This window comes from Penicillium maclennaniae, assembly GCF_028827695.1.
Source record: "Penicillium maclennaniae strain IBT 15551 chromosome Unknown utg000006l:1.0-2513246.0:1.0-2515036.0, whole genome shotgun sequence".
NCBI classification, from domain to species: domain Eukaryota; kingdom Fungi; phylum Ascomycota; class Eurotiomycetes; order Eurotiales; family Aspergillaceae; genus Penicillium; species Penicillium maclennaniae.
Window position 1 is genome coordinate 561173 of NW_026623218.1, and position 12792 is coordinate 573964.

Genomic DNA, 12792 nt, shown 5'->3' on the forward strand with positions numbered 1-12792 from the left:
TCACCACCACCACCACCATTACCACCACTATGTCTCACGTCCACCAAAGCTTGGTGCGCGACATTCAGGGATGGCGAACATGCGCCGAATACCTTACTTTATTGCGGAAGAGCCCTGCTGACATCGACGTGATCCCTTCCGCGTCTAACATGAATGAGAGAACCTATATAGCCTTGAGAGTGTTGCGGCCGGATCGCAAAAGCCGGGAAATTTCCAGAGTTCACAAAGGAGCTCACTGAAAGGGCGTTCCAATACTTGGCACGGGACACACCGTTTCAGAATTACCTGGACCATATCGGCAATGCAGAGCGCGATGTTGCGGGACAGGTAGAACTGGTCGCTTTCAGCTTTTGCGGGACTGTCAGCTCGAGATTCTTTCCTTGACCCCAGACGAGACCCTCGACACACCAGAAGTTGATATTCCGGCCGCTCCACAAGCCGGGACTGGAATCAACGTGCCTGTCCGACGCTCGGGTCGTACTCACCACCCGTCGCGTTATTACCAGAGCTCCAGCTCCAGCTCTTCCGGTTCATATGGCGGAATTCGTCCGGTCTTCGCATCCGCTATCACTGCTGCTTCGGCTCAAGAGGGAGTGGTTTTCCAAAAGGTAAAAGACGAGCAAATCGTCCACGAGGGCGTGATGTCGCTGCTGAGGGCACTCACGATAACTATCGTCGATGTTAGATGCCGATGGACGTCCCATCCCAACCCGTTCTCCTCGGTTGAGCTGGGTCCCGAAGGGCGTAGCAAGAAGCTGACGGCATTGACCGACGGATACCTGGAAGGCATAAGTGGGCCGAAGAGAATCTATGCTCTTGTTGAGGCGAAAGCAGCCATTCGCCACAGAATCGCACGCCCGGAGGTCCTTTGGCAGGAGGCGGCCGAGATCATCGCTTGGATCATGACGGACCCCTTGGGGAGCTACCCGGAGTGTCTTAAAGATATGATCCCAGACGACAAAGATGCGGGACGCGGCTCTTGGTATGTGAGACTGAACGTCGAAGAACACGAGATCGAATGCTGATGAGCTCTCATAGCCGTATGCTTATCTCTCAGGACCACAAAGAGATATTCATGACTATCGCCTCATATTCCGCGACATATACGCAGTACTTGCAGGGAACAAAAGGGCAGCACGCAGACTTCCTGACCTTGTACGAATATGGACCGTGGCGGATCCAGTCACGCACCCACATGGAGCATTTCGCACGCTTGGTTGTGGGGTTCTGCATGGCGATCTCGGATGACGATAAGAATAACCTCGACATCCAGATGCATGACGCCTGAACGTGAACATGTCGCGTGCCCCTAGAAACAGGGCCTGCGTGTCCCCGACATGATGTGAGCCCGAGAAATAGGGCCTGCGTGTCCCAACAGCAACGAGCATGGGCCCCTCCGTGGCGCTGTTAACTAGTAGCCTCTTCTTGAGGTGAAGCCAACACGTGCTCCGAACCGTTATAAACTGATACCACTTAACAACAACTAACAATTCGGGGGTCAGTATCACTGCGAACGATCGGAGAAACACGAAATCAAAAAGCGAATGATCATTAGCATCGTTGACTATACTTAAGAATTATAGCAGTGCCGAGAAAAGGGCGACGTTTCAGTGCTGAGATCTAACTTACCTGCCTCGTAGCACGATGTAAAAGTTCATGGGGCAGCAGACTCCCCGTGGCAGCGTCTATCTCACAAACAGTCAGTCATACATGGCAATGCAATAATCTATGTGAAGTCACGGCATGGAATAAATAAGGATGAGACTGTGGCTATGGTACACGTGACCCAAGGGCATGTCAGAATTGAGATCACATGACTAGTATGGTATTGAAAAGTGCCATTGACATTCTTAGTCTAGCGGTCAGATCTCCAACAGGCCACTATACCAAATTCAACCGAGAATCCGAGGGCAGTGACGTCGCCCGCGTGTCGTACTTTTCCTTACTGGCTCCGTTCAACCAAATTAGGCAACTCCCTACATTCTGGAACAGCCTTCGATAGTGTCCTCTCGGGGTAATCATAGTCACGTGCAAGCTGGACGGGCGACACACGCAGTGCCGACAGGTACGAGGGTACGTTACCCACCACCTGCGTCGATAGTCACGGTTTGCATCTTGGAGGTGAACCTGGAAGGGGTGCGCAGCGTTTCCCGAAGGACAGCCGCTTGAATAACGTCTGGGTGTTCCAACACTCATATCATCAATTCCGTCTCACCAGCGTCATCTGACGTGCTCATATCGTTCTCTCTCGATGCGTGCCCCACCTGTCGAGACGGATTCGAAAGCAAGACACAGGGCGAGAGTCAGGGCCCGAGAAATTCTCTGGGCAACATATCGGCAAATCGAAGATTGCCAATCTATCTTCCTCTCACCCACCGACTTGCAGGCTTTCGGCGTTGAGGCATATCAAGTAGACATCAAAGACGATGGTGTTCTACAATTTGAGCCTAGTTTCTTCGATCCCCATCCGGCGGGTATCCTTCAAAAATATCCAATCGATGCTGCCGCAAACGACTATGATGTCCGTCGGTTGCCATGCGTTCCTACGCTCCAAGACGCCCTCGAGACGGTACAAAAGAGCCTCCCTGTCCCGGAAGACCCTCTTAGAGCGGCTCAGAATTTGCTTGAGGAGAGACTTAAAAAATACCACTTCTGGGATGACACTCACTGTAGTCGGATTGAAAACCATATCAGATACGAGTTCGGGGCAACACGAAAGGGTGGACCCCCAACTTTTGGTCTTGGCGATCTCCGCGGCTCATGGGAGGGGATGTACGTGAATAACTGAATCCCCGCACTATGACTAATTTATGATACTAAATCTTTCGTAGACGCACAACATATGGGGACCCGGTTATGCTTGAAGCAATGCCTCTGGATTGGAAATCCGCGTTATTTCTAGAAGCCCATGACGAAACTTCACCTCTTCCACATGCTATTTGCACTATCTCTGCGGACGTCGATGCGACACTTGCAGATCAGAACCTTACTCTCCACGAGATGAGAGCTATTATGAGAATGATAATTATTAGAGCTCGTGGGCCTCGCCGAAAATATCCCATCTACCCAGTGAGTGCCTATAATATATAGCGGAACAGAAGACTAATTACCATTGTACCTTGTAGTTTTTGCTTCTCTCATTTATGGGTAAGCAGCATGGCAGAATCACTCAAATTGTCGTTGAAGAAGGGCGAATTGTGCTCCAGTATTCCAAACTCTGGAGCTTTGAGGTCGAAGCTACAGCGCCATTGGATCTTTTCATTTGCTACATGCTCAGTCAGCCCATCGGGCTCAAGAGGCCTTCTTCCGCTGGCTCCCGCTTGCGTTTAGATCCCGTTACTGGCATGCCTTTGGCATAGTCGTCGGGGCTGGAGACACACGGGGCAGAGCAAGTTGCTATGTCTTTGCATACTTCGGGATTGCTCGGATCGTTCTACCTGATATTTGCGCGAACCACTTACGGACTGATCCGTGAGTCATTGCACAGAAATACTGTTTCTCTCACATTTGACAATCAAGGATAGCTATTGAATACAGAACAAAGGTTAGCTAGAATTAATATCACTATCTCTGTATCAAATTCCCTTCAAACCAGTGCAGCGGATAAGACCTCGGTGAGTATCAGTGGCTCACCATTGCGCATCCAGTCTTGCTTCTGGGCCTCGTAGCGGCTGCGCTACTCCGAGTCCATCGCCCTGCCCGTGTATGACGGCCTCTGCCATGCCTCGCATCTCGACGACAAGGAGACTCCACCGCCGCCACACAGTGCCGGATCGAGACTTTCGCACCTCCTTAGTCTTCAAGAGTCTGGTGAGCGCCCTGGAGGCCGCGTTTCCCAACCTGACTATCCACACCACCGATCTCATCCCTTGGGTGCTGCAGGACTACGGTCCGCGACAGCCTCGGTCGTACGCGGAGTCGAAACTGGCCATCGTCGGCATGGCCTGCCGCACGCCCCGGGGGAGCAACGATCTCGACCTATTCTGAGAGCTGCTTGAGCAGGGTCGCGATGTCCACACGACGGTGCCCCCGGACCGATTCGACTTGAAGACGCACTACGATCCGACGGGACACAAAAACAGGGTAAAATCTGCCAACGGGAGCCAAAAGATCGCACATTTTGCCGGCGAAAATCCTCAGCAAAACAACGAAGAGGCCCGGGAGCAAGGTCGCTTGCGAGTGCCAGTTGGCGTAGTTATCTGTCTTCTGGGCACTGTAACGCTGCAAACTACTGGCCTCGGAACGCGAGTCTTGACCTAGCACTCGTAGTGAGGGCCCTATGACTCGCGCTTTTCCGAGAGCTCAGGCGCGACTTCATAAGATCAAGTATTGGGGGGTTTCTGCTCTGCTCCTCACCTGCCGCTAAGGCATAACCCCTTGATTTTGGGCATCTTGCCTTTGCCCTCGATGACCAAATTAAATTCCCTCTCCATGTGCTGATCTATAAGCCTCATATTACTACTCAGGCTATCACTTGAAACAGTTGATTGTTTGATAGCTCAAGGTCTCAAGGTGCTTGAATCAAGACAAAACGTTGGTTTTTGACCCTAGTGTGACGGCTCGGGTATCTGTTTAGGTGTGACCTCTTTCTGTGTAAGGTGCAGAAACATTCGCATTACATAACTCCGGTTCAATTGACCAGAAATTAGTTTTGAGCAGTGACAAGCAAATAGATGTTCATGATCATCGCTCATCCATCTCAAGATCCTTAGACTAGGACCAAGGATAGTCATCACATATATAGAATCAATCGCGTGCGGAAATCGCCTTCCACTCCGCAAACTCAAAATACGCCGGGTCAAAGCATGGTTTATCATAAGCACCCTAGGCATAGATCGCAAAATGGGCCCGGTCTTAGGCAATTCCTTTCCCGGTCTGCGATTCGTCAATGCTATGCTGGAGATCTCACCCAACTTGACGAGGCCGGTGATTTGTTCTGCTTCTTACACGGAGAAGTAAAGTTCATATCCTGCGGGGTATGCGCGGATGACAATCTCAATAGGGTGACCCTACTCGGTATACGCCCTGACTTGTATCCTTCCATACTCCATTAGATATTGCAATGACTTCTATGAGTGGCAGTGTCTTAGTTGAATCGGATCCATATGATGATGGCAAGAAGGAAACCTCTTCAGAGATGGTCGAGACAGCCTCCCATACCCACGGACCTGCTGAAGTGGTGGAGGGCGCATGGGTTTCCGCGAAGAAACATCCCAAAGTGATACTCTACAGTGTCGCTGCTTGTGTGAGCTCAATGCTTTGGGGATTTGACCTTGGTATGAGCCTGCCCTTGTTGTGCATCAAGAGCCAGTTCATCTGACTGGGAACTTTTCACAATTTAAGGAGTCAACTCCATAAAGGTTGCACTGTCGGAATATAAAATGGTCTTTGGCTATGAGTATAGAGATGACCTGTTGATCTCAGCCACCTGGAATGCTCTTTGGACAGCGATAACATCGCTTGGAATGTTAATTGGGTGGGTCACTAATATACCCTTACACTTGATTGATAGGGCTCAGAATCTCGAATCTAACACTGTACAGGGAGTATCATCTGTGGGTTGGTATCAGGTCGTGGCGGTCGGAGACTGGGGTTTGCAATAGGTTCTGCAATCTCTCTGCTCGGAGTTGGCCTTGAATATGCTGCCAGCAAGCCTGACATGCTTCTGGCTGGTAAAATTGTAAAGTCTCGTCTTTCTCATGCAATGTTGTCTACGTGAACTCATCGTCTGTGTCTAGATCAACGGCCTGTCTCTTGGCTTCTTCCTTGCCCTGGGCTCCACATATGCGTCTGAGATCGCACCTACTGCCCTGTGCCCTTCCTTAACAGCCGCTGTCGACCTTTTTATCATCGCCGGTCAACTTATGGCCATCGGCATTGGGAACACTGGCTTCGCTATACTGACCCCAGCATCATATAAGGTGATTTTTTGCTGCGCAGTGGTCATTTCCCTGTTTCATCGCCTTGGTTGCTTTCTTCATGCCCGAAAGCCCTTGGCATCTCTGCCGTAAAGATCACATCGAAGCGGCGAAGAAGAGTCTACAGAGGCTACATCTGAAGACCACCGACACAGGCTTGATTCTGAAGGATATTTAGTCTTCGATTGCTGCCGAGAATGCTATCGCAGATATTCAAAAGGACGCATCGTACTGGGATTGTTTCAGGGGCACCAATTGGCTTAGGACTCGCATCTCCTGTGGAATGTTCGCCGTGCAAAAATTCACCGGTATCGCATTTTACTCGCAGGCTTTGTATCTCCTGGGGATATCTGGTCTGCCCACCGCTCTTACCTCTCAGCTGGCTTTCGGGGGCTTCGGGGTAGCCATGTTAGGAAACATCGTCTCGTGATTCATCATGAATTATGTTGGTAGATTCTTCCTATACCCACGGACCCGCTGGGTTCTGGAATTTATGCATTGTCTTATTAGGACGCCGACCCCTTCTTTTGACTGGTTTCGTTCTCGACGCCCTTTGTCTGATGTCTGTTGGGACTGCCGATTGTTTCACCACTTTCGCCGCTATGTACTACATCGGATATGTCATGAACTTCGCCCGATTGTTCTATGCTCCCACAGTCGGGGCCGTCAGTTGGACGATCAGCGCTGAAGTCAGTTCGGTCAAGTTCCGAGCGAAAACGGAAAGCTTGGCGATCGTCACCAACGCATTCGTCAGCTGGGTGATGAACTTCATTACCCTCTATCTCATTAACACTGATCAGGGTAAGCACTTCAGATAATCGATCTTCGATAACTACGAGCTAATAAACCCTATCTTAGCTAACCTAGGAGGTAAAGCTACATTTATATAGATAGCTCTCAGTTTTTCAAGTTAATTTTGGGCTTAGTTTCAGGTCCCAGAGCTTAAGGGCCGCACTTTCGGCGAGCTCGACGATATCTTTACCCAAAAGATCCTGACTAGACATTTCAAAAAGGCGAAGGCTGATTACAACGAAAGACATAAAGATGCTTAATTTATTCAATTCCTTATCAATCAAGTTAGGAGAGTCTTATATCAATGCAAGACCAGACCTCACACTTCTCGCAAATATCGAAATCCAAAAAAAAAATTCTGACTACTTTCTAATACTAAAGCGTCCATTTCTTCTCCTTCGAATTGGAGCCACGAAAAGTCTCTGCTAAAATTTTGAACAAATATAAAAAACATACAACAGTAGGGATTCGCTGGTGGTCACCCACCCAACTACTAACCTACCGGCGTGTGGCTTAAGTACGGCTGAGCGGACGGGAAGCCCTGTTTTCCACACCCTATGGTCGTATGTACTGATCAAACTGTTCTCATGGAACCTATCCTTTTGATGAACATACCGAGTCGAGTGGTGTCGCTCGAGTAAGAAATTGATGAGCGCCGCTTTAGCTTCACGCGGCCCGGGTCTCGGAAATATTTCTTGCAAATCTCGACTCATATTATAATGGATGAATTCGCTTGAAAAAGTAATGTGAGATAGATCTTGATGACTTAAAAAAGGCCTCTAGAATTAACTGGCCAAGTCTGCTTCCACTCGGTGAAACACGAAAGCAGGCGCGACAAGGACGGAAAAAAGATCGTAGGAAAAAGCAAAAATCAAGCCTGAATAGTGGCCTACGGTACGCGATTGAAAGACAGCATAGTTAGAGGTCACTGCAGAAACTCAGAAAGAGCTAGTAGTGCCACTGAGATACTTTAACTTCCCTTGCTTTGGCAGGGCGCCATTGCTAAAGCCTGATTATTGCTAATACGAGATCATCGCTTCGCGTCAGCTATGAGGCCTTAGCTTCCTTCGGTCTGTCTGCCTTGGCCATTGCACAGGTTCCAAGCCACACTAGCCTCATTACAAACTTGCTTTCTTCCTGTACACGGGCAATATCACCCTGCGTCATGTGGCGCGCAGGTATGGACCGCAGTGTATTAGCAGCCGACATAAGAAGCTCCAAATCAATCTGCGCCTGTGGATCGAAGGGATGAATGACGATGTTAAGGAAGAGTGACATGACGGCGGTAGTCAAATAGGATGTGAGGAACCTGTATGGCCATTCTCAGTATCTTACATGTCCTATTCTCTCAGCCGCTCGAAAGAAAGCGGCGGATCAAAGTAGAAGAAAAGGCGGACAATACTTACCGAAATGCTTGTTCTGCAACTATGCTGGCGAGAGCTCTCAGACATGAAAGCGTTGACCGGCTCGCTGCGAGAGAAATATCGAAGCTCGAATGAACTACGGCGTGAAGATCCTCGATCACATCAGCAGCATCGGGAGTGCATTTCCTTACTGTCGTGTGGACGACAGTCATGAGATGGTGATATTCCAGTTGTAAGGATATGCGCCTAATTATTTGCGGAATGTCCTGTTCGGATACACACGAATAAGTATTATGAGAGACGAAAAGCGCAGGTCGGAGACCGTCAGGGATGGATAATCGCCAGCACTCGATTTCATCGTCCAGTTTCCTGATATGGAGGAGAAGTTGTTCATCGTTATGCTTCAAGGCTTGGGCAGAGAAGAGTTGCTGGCACACAGTCTCTTTTAGGTAGCTCAGCCGAAGATCTCCGGGGAAATTGGGGGTGAGGTACTCCCGTGATTGATCAGTAGCGTTGTAGGGATAATTCAGCCCTGGTAAGTATGTATCATAATGTGAGACGACATCAGGCGCTGTCAGGTCACAATAACCCTCAGTGAGAAGGGGGGGGATTTCCGGAGCGAAGCGAAATGTCTTTGTCGAGCATATAGCATAACCAGAACAGCATTCGTATTTGGTGGTTTTCGCGGTCCATGCGGGACATATCGCGCGCATAGAGGATTGATGGCTTGAAGATGTGCCCCCGCAAGGAGCAGACTATGCGACAGGCCATGGAATGTAAGAATGCAGCACTGTGCCAATGGCCACTGAACGTATGTCGTAATTGCTAAAGTATGAATTGAGCATAGGTTTCAAGGGAAATGAGGTTGTGTGAGACCGGAATTTGGTCTTACCAGTAAAAGTATTGTCTGAAGCGTCTCTAAGCTGATATTACCGGTAAGGTGCATAAGAAGGGCATTCGCCTTGGCCGCACACACGCCTGGGTCTATCGATGGGGTGCTCTGATGGGGATTATGTGACCAAATAGCAATAGAAAGAGCGGCCAAAACACACGCCCTGGCTGCAGCTTCTGAGGGCGTAATCCTATATGTATCCATAGGCTTGTACGCAGTGTGCAGAGTTGTCTCAAACAAAGCTTGGTCCAGGACTGGGAAGGTCAGTGTGAATGGAGACCGCAAAAACTCCTTCAAAACTCCTCGCGTGGAACTTTGGTCAGGTAAGTCACAGACCTCTTGAAAGGATAATGAAGGAAGAGCTGAAAGAGTCGAGGGCTCCATCATAGGGACACAGAATTCGGCCCATTTCACATCTTGATCGGTTCTTTTTGAGAGCCACTGGCGACCTGCTTCTGAGAAAATGGGCATACCATTGAAAAACCAGTTAGGTCCCAATTGATACGTGCCCACGCTGGTCCCGCCGTCATCATGGGCAGTAGCAGATTTAGGAGTGTCGGAGGCTGTTTTCGGAGAGGCTAATGAGGATGTAGAGCTTTGGAAAAACACGACTTGCTCCCTGCCACTTGGCAAGGTGGAGATCAGAGGGGAGTCGTCACTTGAGGAATCAGGGATCCGGGACTCTTTGGGATCGGCCAAATCTTGACGCGTCGACTCCTGTCTGTGCTCAGCTTGGGTCAGAGCACTCTCGAGCTGCTGAATACGCTTCAGTAGGGTCTGTACGTCGCTTGATGATTCCCTGCAACAAGATGACCGGACGAACTATGAGTTAGAGGGAAACCTATATGTGTACGATCCTGAACCTAGCGCAAAGGAGAAATCACATACCCGGTGCGCTGCTTCTTTGAAGGTCTCTCCCGATCAAAAGTACACTCGAGGTTGCGATAAGCGCAACGCTCGCAAGGACCTTTGGGGTCAGGAACCGAGCACACCGTCTAAATAGGGAAGCGGGGTCAGGGTCAGTAGAGCCAGTAAACAACACAGGGAGCCAACCATGGGGCACGTCGAAGACTGTGGCTTACCTTTTTCGCATAACATATATCGCACGCTCTCTTGGAGATAAATGCTTTTTTAGGAGGCATAGCCGCGAAGAGCGATTGAACGGCACTTGGGTGTCGCGGAGGGAGATTCCGGAGGTTTCGGAGGTTTCGGAGGTCGTGCTCTTTGCCCACGCAACTATTGGAGCTGCTCCGAAACTCCCGAAACCGCCGGATTCTCCGAAATCTCCGGACGATCGCTTGGATCTTAACAATGTCGATCCGAGTCGGGACAATGCATGTCTCTTATAAAGAGATGTCTTCCCTGACATCTTCTTGGATGTGATGGTATGCACTACAACCCGGAATCCTGACCAAATCTCTTCTCAATGGCGAGAATTGTTTCCAAGTGCCACAAGCTTCTGGAGTGTGAGATTCTTCGTCGCTCCTCACAGATTATTTCGGTCGTTGGGGATCGAGCCTACATCTTTGGTGGGGAACTGCGACCGCGCGAGCCTCGGGACAATGATGTACACGCGGTTTTGTTGAGCAGTGAGTTGCGAGGCGTTGATCAACCTTGAATGCGAGAGTCCTGAGATTGACGACGACGCTGAAACCCATTGCCTAAACCTAGATAATGCCTCGATTAATTCCGAGCCTGCGACAAGCCATTCGCCTTCCCCGCGCGTTGGATCTGCATCTTGTACACTGAACAGCAAGATCTACATTTTCTCTGGCCGTGGCGGTGTTGCGATGGCACCTCTTGAGGAGCAGGGCGCGGTCTGGGAGTTCGACCCTGCTGTGGCACGCTGGTCGTGCATCTTGCCATCGGACGGGAGTCCAAAGGCGTTCCCGGTGGCACGCAGCTATCATTGCATGGCTAGTGATGGGAGAGATACCATTTACCTGCATGCAGGTTGTCCTGAGAAGGGAAGGTTATCGGACTTGTGGGCTTTTAGCGTCTCCCGGAGAAAATGGACAGAACTTGCCCCAGCATGTGATCCTCCGCGTGGAGGTAGTTCGATTGCCTTTACAGATAACAACTTGTACCGGATGAATGGGTTTGATGGGATTACCGAACAAGGAGGGAGCGTGGACATTTACTCCCCTGAAACAAAGTCTTGGGCTTCGCACGTTTATTCACCTGATGGCAAAGTAGGCCCGACCCCGCGAAGCGTGAGTTGTTTGCTGCCGATTCGCTTGGGAGACCGGTCATTGTTGATCACCTTGTTTGGTGAGCATGACCCGAGTTCATTGGGTCATCAAGGGGCAGGAAAGATGTTGAGTGACATGTGGGCATTTGACATCAGAACTAAAACATGGGAGGAAGTTGTTCCGGGGGAGATAAATGTCCACTCGCACGGGGCTGGTTCGGTGCTGATGTCGTCGGTACAGATACGATTGTGATTCATGGTGGACTGGGAGAGTCGAATGACCGATTGGGGGACGTGTGGACCATTAAACTCGCTTGATCTTTGAATGGGAAGACTCGCAATTGATCTTCGCTGCAAGGCAGCATTACTTGCTGATCATAGACCGAGAAGCTCTTATGGTCGAAAGGTCCTTTCCTAAATGCAATGATATATCTCTAGTTCAATACGCGCGCATACTTTGGAAGGAATCTAAACTGCCTTAGAGATTGGACATTACGGCTGAGATTCGATATTACGTTTTTAAGGCGAGCCATGGAGAGTCATCTTACCACCATCTTTCCCAGTGATCTTCGGCGTTATGGTCAAAAAAGCCGATGAGATTGTGCAGGAATTTAATGACTTGGTACGTAAGTAAAAAAACAAAAACATACAACAGCAGGGATTCGCTGGTGGTCACCCACCCAACTACTAACCTGCCGGCGTGTGGCTTAAGTACGGCTGAGCGGACGGGAAGCCCTGTTCTCCACACCCTATGGTCGTATGTGCTTTTAAAGAAATTTCTTCGTATTTTATTTAACAATTTACAGAATCCTCGTAGTAATTAGGGGCTATGAACTTAATGATAGCCATCGCTAGTGCAATCAAAACTAACGAAGAGTCACAATATACTAGTGCTTAAGAAAATGTTTCGAAGATTTTAGACATTATCAATAGCGACTTCGGAGCTGTCTTTCTTCCATTGTATTTAAATCTATGTACTGTGGGTGATATGATATATATCCGAGGTGCTACATCCCAAGTCATGCCTGGGTCCCTTTCTGATTTCGACTGCAGGTGACTGCCTAGCCTTCGACACCTGGAAGTGGCCACATTTGAGACTCGCTAGATCTAGCATCCCGGAGAATTGAATAAACTGGAAGACATATCCGTGCTCAGGCTCCATCTCCTAAAACCCCTTCACTATCAGTCATCTTGGAAGTTACCATTTTTGGTCTCATCTTCCTAAATTTGCCCCATCTCTTAACTTTTCTCATTTGAAACCAGACATATATACCTACTTCTTTCTTCTTTTACTCGCAATACCTGGATTTCTTCGGGGGTGGGATTCCGACAAGTCGCGCTCTCGCATCATTTGGCAGAAACCCTCCCCCTTCCGGTCCAAGTGAAGCCCATAATTTGCCCATCTCCGGATGTTTAAGATTTTCAGATGCCGACATACAGCTTGGCGCACAAGAGTGACATCAAAGCAGCCACCATTGTCCTTAGAGAGACCAAAGGAGAAGTTCAGGAACTCGTCCGTCGGCCCCCCGGCCAATCCTAGGCCTTTGCCGGCGAGGATTTCCGCAACCGCCCAGGCCCGTCCTGACCCCTCAGTGGAACGAAGCACGAAAGACTCATGCGCAAGCCCCGCATGAA

The 12792-nt window shown here is 49.6% G+C and overlaps 6 protein-coding genes across 6 annotated transcripts; 5 read left to right on the forward strand and 1 right to left on the reverse strand.

Annotated features, from left to right (window-relative positions):
• Positions 1-347: 347 nt before the first annotated feature.
• Positions 348-1288, forward strand: N7477_006456 (uncharacterized protein; the record flags this gene model as incomplete). Its single annotated transcript, XM_056968119.1, has 2 exons — positions 348-982; positions 1039-1288. Coding segments are annotated over 2 exons (885 nt in total), but the record flags the coding sequence as incomplete, so codon positions are not given.
• A 963-nt stretch (positions 1289-2251) lies between these two features.
• On the forward strand, positions 2252-3359 carry N7477_006457 (uncharacterized protein; the record flags this gene model as incomplete). The annotated part of the gene is made up of 3 exons (XM_056968120.1): positions 2252-2772; positions 2832-3069; positions 3126-3359. The coding sequence occupies 3 exons, from the start codon at positions 2252-2254 to the stop codon at positions 3357-3359; spliced, it is 993 nt and encodes a 330-aa protein (XP_056820916.1).
• A 361-nt stretch (positions 3360-3720) lies between these two features.
• N7477_006458 (polyketide synthase) lies at positions 3721-3987 on the forward strand (the record flags this gene model as incomplete). Its single annotated transcript, XM_056968121.1, has 1 exon — positions 3721-3987. One exon carries the CDS (start codon positions 3721-3723, stop codon positions 3985-3987), a length of 267 nt encoding a protein of 88 aa, XP_056820917.1.
• A 1075-nt stretch (positions 3988-5062) lies between these two features.
• N7477_006459 (uncharacterized protein) lies at positions 5063-6970 on the forward strand (the record flags this gene model as incomplete). Its single annotated transcript, XM_056968122.1, has 7 exons — positions 5063-5276; positions 5544-5680; positions 5739-5921; positions 6097-6271; positions 6429-6719; positions 6777-6788; positions 6858-6970. 7 exons carry the CDS (start codon positions 5063-5065, stop codon positions 6968-6970), a joined length of 1125 nt encoding a protein of 374 aa, XP_056820918.1.
• Positions 6971-7757: 787 nt separating this feature from the next.
• Positions 7758-10108, reverse strand: N7477_006460 (Zn(II)2Cys6 transcription factor; the record flags this gene model as incomplete). Its single annotated transcript, XM_056968123.1, has 5 exons — positions 7758-8019; positions 8117-8706; positions 8967-9765; positions 9855-9961; positions 10049-10108. The coding sequence occupies 5 exons, from the start codon at positions 10106-10108 to the stop codon at positions 7758-7760; spliced, it is 1818 nt and encodes a 605-aa protein (XP_056820919.1).
• A 284-nt stretch (positions 10109-10392) lies between these two features.
• On the forward strand, positions 10393-11410 carry N7477_006461 (Kelch repeat protein; the record flags this gene model as incomplete). The annotated part of the gene is made up of 2 exons (XM_056968124.1): positions 10393-10555; positions 10638-11410. 2 exons carry the CDS (start codon positions 10393-10395, stop codon positions 11408-11410), a joined length of 936 nt encoding a protein of 311 aa, XP_056820920.1.
• Positions 11411-12792: the final 1382 nt, after the last annotated feature.